Source organism: Argopecten irradians, chromosome 2 (assembly GCF_041381155.1).
Source record: "Argopecten irradians isolate NY chromosome 2, Ai_NY, whole genome shotgun sequence".
Lineage (NCBI taxonomy): Eukaryota > Metazoa > Mollusca > Bivalvia > Pectinida > Pectinidae > Argopecten > Argopecten irradians.
Window position 1 is genome coordinate 67,211,698 of NC_091135.1, and position 17,417 is coordinate 67,229,114.

Consider the following 17,417-nt stretch of genomic DNA (forward strand, 5'->3'; position numbering starts at 1 on the left):
TCAAGAATCTGAAATCAAACTTAAATCATACTGGCACGAATGATAACAAACAATCGCCACGTTTCAAATAATTGGCCTAGGCTAAATATTTATCTATGTATTTCTTTCAAGAATTTTCAAATAAACTGTATAAGGAACCTGCAGAATAATAATGAATAATTCATAAATCAACAATAATTTCTACATTCCTATGTGCACAGTAGGCCTACCTCAATATGACACCAGACCATCTGTATATTGAAAGCATCACAAACAAGAGTGACACAAACATCCATCTAACATTTTAAACACAATCTCCTTGATCATCTGTGCATTCTCGCTGAGATAATCACTTAAAAGATATGCCCATAAATTGATTGTAGAGTGAAGATTGATCTGTAGGTACGAACACCTCCATTTGTTTATAATCACAGTCTAGAAAACGCTTGAATTGTTACGTTTGACTTTCGCCGCTTCATCAACTTTCAAATTGGCGTAGGGGAAGCAACTCGTATTTAAACAAGAGGCCCATGGGCCTTAACGGTCATCTGAGTACCTTGGCAATAATCATATAGGAAATTAATTAGATATAGTGTCATGGTTGCCATCTTCGATTGGGGATCAACCAGAGATGTAACAACACTTTGTTGGGACCATGTCAGGCTCCTTTCATGCAAGTTTCAGCCAAATCGAACCGGTAGAACTTGAGAAGAAGTTCAAAATGTGTTTTCAAGATGGCAGCTGTGGCGGCCATCTTGGATTTCGGATCGACCCGAAAAAAACAACACTTTGTCGGAACCATGTCAGGATCATTTCATGCAAGTTTCAGCCAAATCGCACTAGTAGAACTTGAGAAGAAGTTCAAAATGTGTTTTCAAGATGGCGGCTGTGGCGGCCATCTTGGATTTCGGATCGACCCGAAAATAACAACACTTTGTCGGAACCATGTCAGGATCATTTCATGCAAGTTTCAGCCAAATCGCACTAGTAGAACTTGAGAAGAAGTTCAAAATGTGTTTTCAAGATGGCGGCTGTGGCGGCCATCTTGGATTTCGGATCAACCCGAAAAATAACAACACTTTGTCGGGACTATGTCAGGATCATTTCATGCAAGTTTCAGCCAAATCGCACCGGTAGAACTTGAGAAGAAGTTCAAAATGTGTTTTCAAGATGGCGGCTGTGGCGGCCATCTTGGATTTCGGATCGACCCGAAAAATAACAACACTTTGTCGGAACCATGTCAGGATCATTTGATGCAAGTTTCAGCCAAATCGCACTAGTAGAACTTGAGAAGAAGTTCAAAATGTGTTTTCAAGATGGCGGCTGTGGCGGCCATCTTGGATTTCGGATCGACCCGAAAATAACAACACTTTGTCGGAACCATGTCAGGATCATTTCATGCAAGTTTCAGCCAAATCGCACTAGTAGAACTTGAGAAGAAGTTTAAAATGTGTTTTCAAGATGGCGGCTGTGGCGGCCATCTTGGATTTCGGATCAACCCGAAAAATAACAACACTTTGTCGGGACTATGTCAGGATCATTTCATGCAAGTTTCAGCCAAATCGCACCGGTAGAACTTGAGAAGAAGTTCAAAATGTGTTTTCAAGATGGCGGCTGTGGCGGCCATCTTGGATTTCGGATCGACCCGAAAAATAACAACACTTTGTCGGAACCATGTCAGGATCATTTCATGCAAGTTTCAGCCAAATCGCACTAGTAGAACTTGAGAAGAAGTTCAAAATGTGTTTTCAAGATGGCGGCTGTGGCGGCCATCTTGGATTTTGGATCGACCCGAAAAATAACAACACTTTGTCGGGACTATGTCAGGATCATTTCATGCAAGTTTCAGCCAAATCGCACCGGTAGAACTTGAGAAGAAGTTCAAAATGTGTTTTCAAGATGGCGGCTGTGGCGGCCATCTTGGATTTCGGATCGACCCGCAAAATAACAACACTTTGTCGGGACCATGTCAGGATCATTTTTATGCAAGTTTCAGCCAAATCGCACTTGTAGAACTTGAGAAGAAGTTCAAAATGTGTTTTCAAGATGGCGGCTGTGGCGGCCATCTTGGATTTCGGATCGACCCAAAAAATAACAACACTTTGTCGGGACCATGTCAGGATCATTTCATGCAAGTCTCAGCCAAATCGCACTGGTAGAACTTGAGAAGAAGTTCAAAATGTGTTTTCAAGATGGCGGCTGTGGCGGCCATCTTGGATTTCGGATCGACCCGAAAAAATAACAACACTTTGTCGGGACCATGTCAGGATCATTTCATGTAAGTTTCAGCTCAATCCCACTGGTCAAACTTGAGAAGAAGATTGAAATGTGAAAAGTTTACGGACGGCGGACGGCGCACGGCGGACGGTGGACGGCGCACGGCGCACGACGACGACGGACGAAGCATGATGACTATAGGTCATCCTGACCCTTCGGGTCAGATGACCTAAAAATGTATTTCATGTGATTTGAAGTATTAAAACCATTAAAGTTATTTTTACACAAAAATTAACAAGTAATATATAGTTTAACGGTAATGAAGTGGTATATTTAGTTGAAGATAATGTGTTTAAATTTTGAAGCGAGGGCGAGAGCCGCTATATTGCACCATAATAAAATTTAATGACCCCTATAAAGTGATAGGGGGTCACCACGTGATGGCTCTCCGCCAATCATTTGGGGACATTTCTGTCCGAGGTGCGATAAGATACCATAGCTTACCCCCTACTACCCTCTCTATGACTTGTTCACTATAAGACAATAGCTTACCCCCTACTACCCTCTCTATGACTTGTTCACTATAAGACAATAGCTTACCCCCTACTTCCCTCTCTATGACTTGTTCACTATAAGACAATAGCTAACCCCCTACTACCCTCTCTATGACTTGTTCACTATAAGACAATAGCTTACCCCCTACTACCCTCTCTATGACTTGTTCACTATAAGACAAAAGCCTACCCCCTACTACCCTCTCCATGACTTGTTCACTATAAGACAATAGCTTACCCCCTACTACCCTCTCTATGACTTGTTCACTATAAGACAATAGCCTACCCCCTACTACCCTCTCTATGACTTGTTCACTATAAGACAATAGCTTACCCCCTACTACCCTCTCTATGACTTGTTCACTATGAGACAATAGCTTACCCCCTACTACCCTCTCTATGACTTGTTCACTATAAGACAATAGCTTACCCCCTACTATCCTCTCTATGACTTGTTCACTATGAGACAATAGCCTACCCCCTACTACCCTCTCTATGACTTGTTCACTATAAGACAATAGCCTACCCCCTACTACCCTCTCTATGACTTGTTCACTATAAGACAATAGCTTACCTCCTACTACCCTCTCTATGACTTGTTCACTATAAGACAATAGCCTACCCCCTACTACCCTCTCTATGACTTGTTAACTATAAGACAATAGCCTACCCCCTACTATCTTCATTCTATGACTTGTTCACTATAAGACAATAGCCTACCCCCTACTACCCTCTCTATGACTTGTTCACTATAAGACAATAGCTTACCTCCTACTACCCTCTCTATGACTTGTTCACTATAAGACAATAGCTTACCTCCTACTACCCTCTCTATGACTTGTTCACTATAAGACAATAGCTTACCCCCTACTACCCTCTCTATGACTTGTTCACTATAAGACAATAGCTTACCTTCCTACTACCCTCTCTATGACTTGTTCACTATAAGACAAATAGCTACTACCCCTCTATGACTTGTTCACTATAAGACAATACTTACCCCTACTACCCTCTCTATGACTTGTTCACTATAAGACAATAGCTTACCTCCTACTACCCTCTCTATGACTTGTTCACTATAAGACAATAGCTTACCCCCTACTACCCTCTCTATGACTTGTTCACTATAAGACGATAACTTACCCTCCACTACCCTCTCTATGACTTGTTCACTATAAGACAATAGCTTACCTCCTACTACCCTCTCTATGACTTGTTCACTATAAGACAATAGCTTACCCCCTACTACCCTCTCTATGACTTGTTCTCTATAAGACCAAAAGCCTACCCCCTACTACCCTCTCCATGACTTGTTCACTATAAGACAATAGCTTACCCCCTACTACCCTTTTTATGGTATGTTCACTATAAGACAATAGCCTATCCCCTACTACCCTCTCTATGACTTGTTCACTATAAGACAATAGCTTACCTCCTACTACCCTCTCTATGACTTGTTCACTATAAGACAATAGCTTACCCCCTACTACCCTCTCTATGACTTGTTCACTATAAGACAATAGCTTACCTCCTACTACCCTCTCTATGACTTGTTCACTATAAGACAATAGCTTACCCCCTACTACCCTCTCTATGACTTGTTCACTATAAGACAATAGCTTACCCTCTACTACCCTCTCTATGACTTGTTCACTATAAGACAATAGCTTACCTCCTACTACCCTCTCTATGACTTGTTCACTATAAGACAATAGCTTACCCCCTACTACCCTCTCTATGACTTGTTCTCTATAAGACCAAAAGCCTACCCCCTACTACCCTCTCCATGACTTGTTCACTATAAGACAATAGCTTACCTCCTACTACCCTTTTATGGTATGTTCACTATAAGACAATAGCCTACCCCTACTACCCTCTCTATGACTTGTTCACTATAAGACAATAGCTTACCCCCTTCTACCCTCTCTATGACTTGTTCACTATAAGACAATAGCTTACCCCTACTACCCTCTCTATGACTTGTTCACTATAAGACAATAGCTTACCCCCTACTACCCTCTCTATGACTTGTTCACTATAAGACAATAGCTTACCCCCTACTACCCTCTCTATGACTTGTTCACTATAAGACAATAGCTTACCTCCTACTACCCTCTCTATGACTTGTTCACTATAAGACAATAGCTTACCCCCTACTACCCTCTCTATGACTTGTTCACTATAAGACAATAGCTTACCTCCTACTACCCTCTCTATGACTTGTTCACTATAAGACAATAGCTTACCCCCCTACTACCCTCTCTATGACTTGTTCACTATAAGACAATAGCTTACCCCCTACTACCCTCTCTATGACTTGTTCACTATAAGACAATAGCTTACCTCCTACTACCCTCTCTATGACTTGTTCACTATAAGACAATAGCTTACCCCCTACTACCCTCTCTATGACTTGTTCACTATAAGACAATAGCCTACCCCCTACTACCCTCTCTATGACTTGTTCACTATAAGACAATAGCTTACCTCCTACTACCCTCTCTATGACTTGTTCACTATAAGACAATAGCTTACCCCCTACTACCCTCTCTATGACTTGTTCACTATAAGACAATAGCTTACCTCCTACTACCCTCTCTATGACTTGTTCACTATAAGACAATAGCTTACCCCCTACTACCCTCTCTATGACTTGTTCACTATAAGACAATAGCTTACCCCCTACTACCCTCTCTATGACTTGTTCACTATAAGACAATAGCTTACCTCCTACTACCCTCTCTATGACTTGTTCACTATAAGACAATAGCTTACCCCCTACTACCCTCTCTATGACTTGTTCACTATAAGACAATAGCTTACCTCCTACTACCCTCTCTATGACTTGTTCACTATAAGACAATAGCTTACCCCCTAACCTCTCTGACTTGTTACTAAGACAATAGCCTACCCTACCCTCTCTATGACTTGTTCACTATAAGACAATAGCTTACCCCCTACTACCCTCTCTATGACTTGTTCACTATAAGACAATAGCTTACCTCCTACTACCCTCTCTATGACTTGTTCACTATAAGACAATAGCTTACCCCCTACTACCCTCTCTATGACTTGTTCACTATAAGACAATAGCTTACCCCTACTACCCTCTCTATGACTTGTTCACTATAAGACAATAGCTTACCCCTACTACCCTCTCTATGACTTGTTCACTATAAGACAATAGCTTACCCCCTACTACCCTCTCTATGACTTGTTTACTATAAGACAATAGCTTACCCCCTACTACCCTCTCTATGACTTGTTCACTATAAGACAATAGCTTACCTCCTACTACCCTCTCTATGACTTGTTCACTATAAGACAATAGCTTACCCCTACTACCCTCTCTATGACTTGTTCACTATAAGACAATAGCTTACCCCCTACTACCCTCTCTATGACTTGTTCACTATAAGACAATAGCTTACCTCCTACTACCCTCTCTATGACTTGTTCACTATAAGACAATAGCCTACCCCCTACTACCCTCTCTATGACTTGTTCACTATAAGACAACAGCTTACCTCCTACTACTCTCTCTATCGCTTCTTGTTCAAAGTGGGTAGGCTCCAACTGATTCATTTAGGTCAAAAAATCGGGCAGCAATCAGTGCTGATTCGTTACACACATTGGCAATGTCGGCACCTACAACACCATTCAATGGTGAGTTTATATAAAATTGAATACTTTTCCCTTTTAGGAAATGTTAAGTGGATATAAAATAATCTTTCTTTACAAGATATTCACTGAATTGTCCACCATTTAGATGTCAGATACAACATCAAAAACCAAGTGCAGCCAATTTTTTCGCCATTTCACAAGATCTGTTTTTTATATTTCCAAGATGAACCTTAAATATGTTGGCCCTAAAAGAAGTAAAAGGATGTACAATCATTCACCAAGGGAAGTTTACAAGGGATTGAATAATCACTTCACCAAGGAAGTTTACACAAGGGATTGTACAATCATCTTCACCAAGGGAAGTTTACAAGGGATTGTACAATCACCTTCACCAAGGGAAGTTTACAAGGGATTGTACAATCACCTTCACCAAGGGAAGTTTACAAGGGATTGTATAATCACCTTCACCAAGGGAAGTTTACAAGGGATTGTATAATCACCTTCACCAAGGGAAGTTTACAAGGGATTGTACAATCACCTTCACCAAGGGAAGTTTACAAGGGATTGTACAATCACCTTCACCAAGGGAAGTTTACAAGGGATTGTATAATCACCTTCACCAAAGGAAGTTTACAAGGGATTGTATAATCACCTTCACCAAAGGAAGTTTACAAGGGATTGATACAATCACCTTCACCAAGGGAAGTTTACAAGGGATTGTATACAATCACCTTCACCAAGGGAAGTTTACAAGGGATTGTACAATCACCTTCACCAAGGGAAGTTTACAAGGGATTGTATAATCACCTTCACCAAGGGAAGTTTACAAGGGATTGTACAATCACCTTCACCAAGGGAAGTTTACAAGGGATTGTATAATCACCTTCACCAAGGGAAGTTTACAAGGGATTGTATAATCACCTTCACCAAGGGAAGTTTACAAGGGATTGTATAATCACCTTCACCCAAGGGAAGTTTACAAGGAATTGTACAATCACCTTCACCAAGGGAAGTTTACAAGGGATTGTACAATCACCTTCACCAAGGGAAGTTTACAAGGGATTGTATAATCACCTTCACCAAGGGAAGTTTACAAGGGATTGTATAATCACCTTCCACAAGGGATTGTCCAACACTTCCACAAGGAAGTTTACAAGGATTGTAAATCACCTTCACAAGGAAGTTTACAAGGGATAGTTTACAAGGGATTGTATAATCACCTTCACCAAGGGAAGTTTACAAGGGATTGTACAATCACCTTCACCAAGGGAAGTTTACAAGGGATTGTATAATCACCTTCACCAAGGGAAGTTTACAAGGGATTGTACAATCACCTTCACCAAGGGAAGTTTACAAGGGATTGTATAATCACCTTCACCAAGGGAAGTTTACAATCACCTTCACCAAGGGAAGTTTACAAGGGATTGTACAATCACCTTCACCAAGGGAAGTTTACAAGGGATTGTATAATCACCTTCACCAAGGGAAGTTTACAAGGGATTGTACAATAACTTTCACCAAGGGAAGTTTACAAGGAATTGTATAATCACCTTCACTCTATTTTAGGTTCTTCTAGAGCATGTAACATTATATCAAAACAACAAGTTTACTACTTACTCCAACACCTGTAGAACACCTGTACTTGATGTCACAACTTACCTGCCTTTGATATCTGGTAAAGGTATATAGATCTGTCGATCAAATCTCCCAGCCCGTAACAAGGCCGGATCTAGGACATCAATTCTATTAGTAGCAGCTAGGACCACTACTCCTGTCTGTGAACTGAAACCTAAAACAAACCATTAGATATGTACATGTACAATCATAGGAGTAAATTCTGTATTCTGTAAACTGTAGAATAGAATATCTAAACTTAACTAACAAATTCATCTAAACTTAACTAACAAATTAATGACCATTACACAGATTTCAATTTCCTAATCTGTGATTATCTGTGTACTTATTGTTGATTTCTCTAATGACTCAAGCATTGTATTTTACCTGCATTGAACAATAAAACAATTAATATATGAAGAAAAGAGTATAACAGTAGACCATCGATAATCTGGACACCTTTGTTCCAAGCCGAAACTATCTGGATTACAAATTTCTCCAGACTGCCGAATTCCGTGTTCTTAGTCAATTAAATTGTCAAGTACGAGTTACTCACCTGTAGTCCAGGTGCCAACCAGAAAACCCAAAAATATAGTTCGCATAAAATGTTTTCGCTGATTATGCTGCAGTAGGATGTGCTTAATCAGAATCCGAATGATGCCACCTTGGCATCTTTGGGGAATTGAAAATATTCAAGATGGCCGCCATGAATGTTCTCAAAAACGGTATAAGTCAAATAAATTAGAGTTAAATGTAACGTAATTGCAAAAGATAAGTTTTCTTTCTTAAATTTGCAAGATAGATGCATATTCTTTGATAGAAAATAAAATCTGATAAAAACTAACTTTCAGAATCAGTTATTTTACATCATTATTTTGTCGAAAAATGAACAATATTACTTATATTGCGCAACGTTAAACATAATAGCATATTTAAGGACGATCATCCGGGAAAATGATTTACTACATCACACAAACTGTTTACGAATGTCCTGCAGGTAGAACATCAGAAGTGTACCTGTGCATGATCGTAAAAGGCGACTAAATTTAGGATATCTTTTTTTATTTTATCCTGGGTTATAGAATAGTAGCCAGAGCTTCCCCACAAGGGCAAGCGCTCAACTGCGCAAAGTGAGGTGATGTCAAGAGAGACATAAAGAAGAAAACCAGAGGGATCTTGGCGCCCACCAAAGAATGATCTATGTCTGACAATGGAAAGAGGGATCTTTTCCCTGCTTTTCAAACTTTTTCAAACACACTACATACAAAATTTGAGACAGATCGCTATAGTACTTTCTAAGAAAAGTGGTAACAAACTTCAACAATGAAATCTAAGATGGCGGCCCGTTGGCCATCTTGTTTACCAATCAGTCCTGAAAGGCATTATGCATCAGTCCTAAAAGGTACTATGCACAACTAGGGTACAAGGGGAACCTATGCATGTAATTTGAGAAAGATCCCTTCAGTACTTTTGAGAAATAGCGGTAACACACTTTAACTATCAAAATCCAAGATGGCTGCCTGTCGGCCATCTTGTTGCCCGATCCGTCCCAAAATGCAATATGCACAACTAGGGTCCTAGTAGAACCTGTATATGAAATTTGAGAAAGATCCCTTCAGCACGTTTTGAGAAATAGTGGTAACAAACTTTAACTATCAAAATCCAAGATGGCCGCCTGTCGGCCATCTTGTTGCCCGATCCGTCCCAAAATGCACTTTGCACAACTAGGGTCCTAGGGGAACCTATGCATGATTTGAGAAAGATCTCTTCAGTACTTTTTGAGAAATAGCGGTAACACACTTTAACTATCAAAATCCAAGATGGCCGCCGCCTGTCGGCCATCTTGTTGCCCGATCCGTCCCAAAATGCAATATGCACAACTAGGGTCCTAGTAGAACCTGTATATGAAATTTGAGAAAGATCCCTTCAGCACGTTTTGAGAAATAGTGGTAACAAACTTTAACTATCAAAATCCAAGATGGCCGCCTGTCGGCCATCTTGTTGCCCGATCCGTCCCAAAATGCACTTTGCACAACTAGGGTCCTAGGGGAACCTACATATGAAATTTGAGAAAGATCTCTTCAGTACTTTTTGAGAAATAGCGGTAACAAACTTTAACTATCAAAATCCAAGATGGCCGCCTGTCGGCCATCTTGTTGCCCGATCCGTCCCAAAATGCAATATGCACAACTAGGGTCCTAGTAGAACCTGTATATGAAATTTGAGAAAGATCCCTTCAGCACTTTTTGAGAAATAGCGATAACAAACTTTAACTATCAAACTCCAAGATGGCCGCCTGTCGGCCATCTTGTTGACCAATCGGTCCCAAAATGCAATATGCACAACTAGGGTCCTAGGGGAACCTACATATGAAATTTGAGAAAGATCCCTTCAATACTTTCTGAGAAATAGCGGTAACAAGAATTGTTAATGGATGGACGGACGGAAGGACGGACGGACGACGGACCACGGACGAAAGGCGATTTGAATAGCCCACCATCTGATGATGGTGGGCTAAAATGCAGTTAGGAACATGAGGAAAGAAAATATTTGAAATTTAGTCGCATTGTAAGATATCATGCAATAGAAGGCAGATGGTACACGGCGGAAATTACAGCAGCCAAAATTAACGAACAATATAAACTAATGTTAGCATATAGGAAGCATACAAGCATCATATCAATATTCTTTGAACTATGTAATCACTATAAGATATTGTATATTGAAATAAATTAGTTACGTACTTCTTTCTCAAACAGCTAGACATACAATTAATACCAATTTCAATGCTAAGTGACTAGTAACTTGTTATAATATGATTTAAAAGCCAAGAGAAGTCATTGATAATGCATTTATGAATTTACTATACTTTCAGAAAAAAAGATTTGATATGATCATTTTACCGACATTTTATAAAACTAAGCCCTTTGTTTTAAACACTAGTTTATACTGTTTTGGTAGTAGCAAAACGTTTTAATAATCCCGAATAACAGAAATAAGGACAACTATCTTGTCATATAACCCAATCTTAAACACTTATTTAAATTAATGTTAATTAAGGATTAACCTGAATAGATTTTTATGTTATGAAGATATAACACAAAAATCTGAGTGTACTTTAAATAACCGCGAAGCCGTTTACGACACTCAGGCTTTTGTGTTATATCTCCATAATATAACAAATCTATTCAAATTAATCCTAATAATTCAATTTACTAAAGATAATCTCTTCTATATTCAAAATTCATTTTGGCTTTTGGCTATGAAATCATTACTTCGTCATCTCAGCCCATCAGAAGCATCGTGACAAACGACAACGCCATTGTTTTGATTTATGGGCTGATAAATTAAATTGTAGGCCAATGAAAATGCTTGTAACAAGCAAAATTGAATTATTTAAGAATAAATTGATACCCACATCCATTTACATACAATAACACTTGTGTGTATTATGTATTGACCTAGATAAAAATCTATTTTCTATCTTCATGATCCTGGCTGTTAATAGGACGTTATAAACTAATACCCCCATCTCAATATGGTAAATGTTATTAAATTGCATGGGATAACAAAACGCCCCCACCCTGTCACATTATACTAACAATGGACAAACCAGTGCTTTCACTCCCTTTATCAAAACGATGTTCAACTCCATTTATTAAATCAAACATTTTTTAAAAAGTTTAAAAAAAACCATTGTAATGCAATCAAACATCCCAAAGAAAGATTTTTCATGTTCATTATATTGGAATGTTGTCATTTTGGACTCCCATATCAAATTAACTAAAACTTGTTTTCTAAGGTTGTTACATTCAAGCTAGTTAATACATGTATAACCAATAAATTACACAAAACCAGAATAAAAATATAAATATCATAAACCATTAAGAACAAAAAAATCAATTTGGCCTTCGAAAAATATCAAAATTAACATCTAATAAGTATAACATTTTTATCTGGTAACTATTTTGGAAATGAATATATCATTAGTAAGCATTACCCTTTACAGTTGCTACATGTATATTTTTCAACTGATATCGTTTTCAAGTATATTGTACATTAAAATGGGTTAAGAAATGGTTTTGTCGAAGTACTGAATCATATGTTTTATTGACATTTTGATGGTTCAATGCCTCATAACATCTTTGTGCATATCAATTATATTCAAACTGGTTACGAAACAAAGGCATCCATTCTATATTAAATAATAATTGAATATCTGTCTTGAAAGTTTGTCCAGTTGCTCTGTATGTAGGGCATAATAATTGTACCTGCTGTCCCTTCATTATCGTAAAAGGCGACTAAATTTTGGTATCTTTTCTTTTTCTTCCCAACATCGCTGCCTAAATTGGCAGAGTTGAACTCTCGCCCATTTGGGGAATACATCCCCTAGCCGAGCCTCACATTACTCTAAAATGTCGCAGTGTCTGGTCAGTACATAGGGAATGGGGATGACTGTTTGCCCGTTGTCATTTTAATGTGAACGCGTGGGCTGTGATTAATAGAATCTTTCCCTACCTAGAGGGTGTGACAACGAAATCACTACCCAAGGGGTAATTCATGAACGTCTTACCCGAGGCTTGCCGAGGGTTGGACATTCAGGAATTGCCCCGAGGGTTGTGATTTCGTTGGCCCTGCAGGTAGGGCATTAGAATTGTACCTGCTGCCCCTATTGCATGATCGTAAAAGGCGACTAAATTTAGGATCTTATCTTTTCTCTTCTTCCTAACTGACTTTATCTTTCCTAATGCCTCCCTTGGCACCGCCTCACTTTTGGCCTTGAGTTGAGCGTTCGCCCCTGTGAGGAAGGCTCTGGGTTCTGTCCCCTAGCCGAGACACACCAAAGTCTTTAAAAAGTGGTAGTTTCTGCTCCTGCTTATTACATATTGAAGCATGCAAAACATCGTTATTGCAGGTTATACCATCAAATAGTTAGGCAATACACTATGTTTATATTTAAATAAAAAGTTATTCTTGTTTTTTATAAAAAAATCAATTTCAAGAAGTGTGTATTTTCATTTTATGATAAAGATGTATTGCATAATAAACTAGTTTGTTTGTCGTGTTTTTTTATTATGATTAAAGTAACGTCCTGTTAACAGGCAGGGTAATGTTGAGACGGCCTCTCATGTATGCGCTGTATTGCTTTAAGAAGTGAGGGAGTGTTTTGGGAGACTGGTATATTTGTGTTGTGTCTTCTTGTATAGTGGAAATTTTGGAACTCTTGCCCTTTGTTCTATCACTGAAGCATGCCACCAAGACACCAAGAAATACAACCCTCCCAGTCAAATTATACTGTCTACGGACGAACCACTCGTCCCACTCCCGGTATGCTGAGCACTAAGCAGGAGCAGAAACTACCACTTTTACAGACTTTTGTGTGTCTCCGCCAAGGGACCAAACCCAGAACCTTTCTCACAGGGGGGGCCGCGGTGGCCGAGTGGTTAAGATGTCCCGACATATTACCACAAGCCCTCCACCTCTGGGATGCGGGTTCGAATCCTATGTGGGGCAGTTGCCAGGTACTGACCGCTGGCCGGTGGTTTTTCTCCGGGTACTCCGGCTTTCCTCCACCAACAAACCTGGCACGTCCTTACATGACCCTGGCTGTTAATAGGACGTAAAACTAAAACAAACCAAACCAAATTCTCACAGGGACGAGTGCTCAACCGAAAGCCCAAAGTGAGGCGTTGTCAAGGGAGACGTTAGAAGTCAGACGTCAGTTAGGAAGAAGATAAAAGATAAGATCATACACTTAGTCGCCTTTTTACGATCATAAAATAGGTGCAGCAGGTACAATACTAAATACTAACACCCTACCTGCAGAACAAATTAACAAGGTACGACTGAACATGTCATCTTACCAATAATTATAATAAGATTAGTTATATTGCTAAAAATCACATGAGGTTATTCCTATATCTTTCAAAATGACTACTGAATGGGTAATTCCATTTTGGGTAGAAGAAAATCTGTAAATATTAAAAGTGTTGGTTGGTTGATTACGTATAATGCCCTTTTCACAGAAAATATCATTTTAAGAACGGTCTACCTTACATATGTTGCTTTGTTGGATGCCTTTGGTTCGGGTGGCTGTGATATGATCATGCAAGAGTGCCTTTTTTAATGGTGGAAACATTTCAATGTATTCTCACTGAAACATGTTGCCAAATACACTGGGAGAACATCACAGTCGGTCATATATACTGACATCGGCTACATGTATAGTAGTCGTCTCACTCTCTTTCTGTTGAATGCTAAGCAAGAGCAGAAACAATGTACATGTATATTCTGTAAAAAACATACTTATTGTAGCGCAAGACATCTGTAAATTATTATTTAGCGTCGCGGATATAAAATAACGCAGTTCGATGGTTCAATACCGCTAAAATAAGTACGTTTACAGTAAAGAGACGTGTCTTGTGCAAGTAATAGTTCCCAGAGCCTTTCTAAACGGTTAACTCAAGGCGGCCAAATGTGAGGTGGTGTCAAGGAAGACGTTAGGCAGAAAAGAATATATAAAGCCTAAAAGGTCGCCTTTTTATGATCATGTAATGGGCAAAAAGGTAGAATTAAAACGCTATAGACACCGAAACCAGCGAAATGTAAAATATTGTCTTAAACAAAACCACACAAAATACCAATCTACATGTAATAACTAATGAATCAAAGCAATTTTATCATACAATAACCGATTTGAAAATTATGTTAATTAACTTATTAATTAAACATTAATTACAAGAGTTAACTTTATTATATTAAGAATTCTGTTCAATGACGGTATGACTAATATGATGTACACAAAATTTTATCGAAGAGCATAAAGAATTGCATGATGATTTTATAGCAAGAATATCAAATAAGGATTGAAATATATCAATGTTGCAGTTTGTCAACCATCTTGTCCGCCATCTTGAATATTTCAATTTCCCCAATGATGCCACGGTGGCATCATCCAGTTTCTGATGGAGGACATGTTAAAGAACATTTCTGTGCAAAAACATTTTATGCGAACTATTTTTTTTAGGTTGGGTGGAAAATCACCATTTGGACTACTCTACCTTGTAAATGATAATAGGTTTTTATGTAATGTATGTGTACTAAAATAAATATTTCATTTTTTATGTTTTAAAGGTATTTGTTTTATGTTATTAGGTTCTTACCTTAATTCTTTTTTAAAAGACAAAACCAAATGCCATCGTTGTTTGTGTATGGTCGATATATGCCTATAGCTACGTACCACACTTGATCTGTCGTACGGCAAATTATGTTTCAAAATGCCTAACCAAGGATCTATATCTACGTTATTGGCCTAACAAAATCATGATAAGAAATAGAAGTGAACATTTTAATGGACCGATGGAGTTGTTATTTTGAATATTGTGTGTTTTTATTGACCATTTCCACAAATCTTTGCTTTCTGACTTACAGACCTTTGTAACAACCATGTGCACATTCACGTCTAACTTCCGCGCACAATGTCACACATGTACGCGTGTATATGGCATGTCTGTACTGATAGAAATGATGACAGCATTGAGCCATTATTTAATAACATTAATATGATTGTGTTAATTATCAACAGATATTAATACAATCTAACATCCTACCATCAAGTTCCACAAGAAATTGGTTGAGTGTATTTTCTTGTTCACTGTTGCCCCCGAAATTTGACCTCCCACGTTTTCGTCCAACAGCATCAATCTCATCTATAAATAATATACAAGGGGCATTTTTTCTGGCTTCTTTGAACATGTCTCGGACCTATTAACAAAGAAGAAACACTTACTCAATTGTCAAATAGTTTGTAATCTAAATTCATTGTGCAAATTTGAAATATTCTTAGTCTGAGATACTCTGACTATAATATATGACCAGATAGATGTCTGGTGTAGGGCCAGAGCGCACTACTATATGAAAACATGGATTCGCTGACACCGTTTGGTTTAGGGCCAGGTCATCTTCTATTTGGACTGCTTACAAAACATTCCCAATGAGAAGTGCCACTTACTTTGGTATTTTCAACAAATGAATAATTTATCTACCTATAGCAAACCATTTTATCACACATACATATTCTATTATGTCAATAGAGTAGGTTTTTTTTCTGCAAATTCAAATATACGTCCTCGTTGTTGTCATTTTTCATAATATGCAAATCACTTAAAAATCTTGATAGATTGCTATGGGTAGATAAATTATTCATTTGTTGAAAAGACCAAGGTTAGTGGCGCTTGTCAGTGTATTGTAAGCAGTCTGAATAGGAGATGACCTGACCCAACACCAGACATCTATCTGTCATAATGTCTAAGTCTGGAGTCAGGCCCAGAGTATCTCGGGCTACACCAGACATCTATATGCACTCGCCCCGCACCCACAGGAGGAGATTAATTCTTTAATTCAACACACAACCATATATACTTGATGGAAGTTTTTGTTTCGGAACAGAAGTTCATCTTTTACAGTAAAATATTTAATAATTCATACCTTGTATAGTTTTCTTGTTTTATCACTGGGGTTTCAATCAATATCAAGTGTTAAACTACATATTAAATTAAGAATTATAATATCACATATGCCATAATGTATAAGTCTGGTGTCAAGGCCAGAGTATCTCGGGCTACACCAGACATCTATCTGTCATAAGGTCAAAGTCTGGGGTCAGGGAGAGAGTATCTCGGGCTACACCAGACATCTATCTGTCATAATGTTTAAGTCTGGGGTCAAGGCCAGAGTATCTTGGGCTAAGTAGATATTACTAAGTCTGGTGTCAAGGCCAGAGTATCTTGGACTAGAATATACCAAAATCCACACTGCCATAACTATTTTTTAAATATCCAAATGTACATACCCTGGTATATATGTTAACATGATCAAATTTAAGGCAAAATTAAATTGTTAGCACAATGATTAAGTAACCTGCACATTTATACTGACTTCTCTATTTAACCTGCGCATTTATACTGACTTCTCTATTTAACCTGCAAATTTATATTGATTTCTCTATTGATTTCTCTATTAACTGATGCTAATGGCATTACCAGGTATATTTTTTAATTTTAAGATCCACTTACTCGGGCAGGACCGACACCAACAAACATTTCCAGGAACTCTGATCCGGATACTGAGATAAAAGGGACGTTGGCCTCACCAGCTGTGGCCTTAGCTAGAAGGGTTTTGCCAGTTCCTGGCGGGCCTGTCAGCATGGCTCCTTTGGGGATTTTGGCACCGAGTTTCAGGTACTGATCCTTATTCTTCAGGAAATTTACAAATTCCATGATTTCTAGTTTGGCTTCCTCACATCCCGCTACATCACTATAAACAGATTTTACACATCATTGTACAAGGAAACTAAAAAATATTTATTTACTCATACATACATACATTGTAAGAAATTTTGTAATAGTTATATAAGAATGCATTAATTAT

The 17,417-nt window shown here is 38.5% G+C and overlaps 1 protein-coding gene across 1 annotated transcript in view; it reads right to left on the reverse strand.

Annotated features, from left to right (window-relative positions):
* Nucleotides 1-17,417, reverse strand: part of LOC138316291 (mitochondrial inner membrane m-AAA protease component AFG3L2-like) — a 42,307-nt gene that overhangs the window by 10,010 nt on the left and 14,880 nt on the right. The window contains 6 exon segments of the mRNA XM_069257924.1: nucleotides 6,278-6,317; nucleotides 6,319-6,398; nucleotides 6,534-6,619; nucleotides 8,034-8,163; nucleotides 15,599-15,752; nucleotides 17,063-17,303. Coding sequence (XP_069114025.1) covers nucleotides 6,278-6,317; nucleotides 6,319-6,398; nucleotides 6,534-6,619; nucleotides 8,034-8,163; nucleotides 15,599-15,752; nucleotides 17,063-17,303 — 731 coding nt within the window.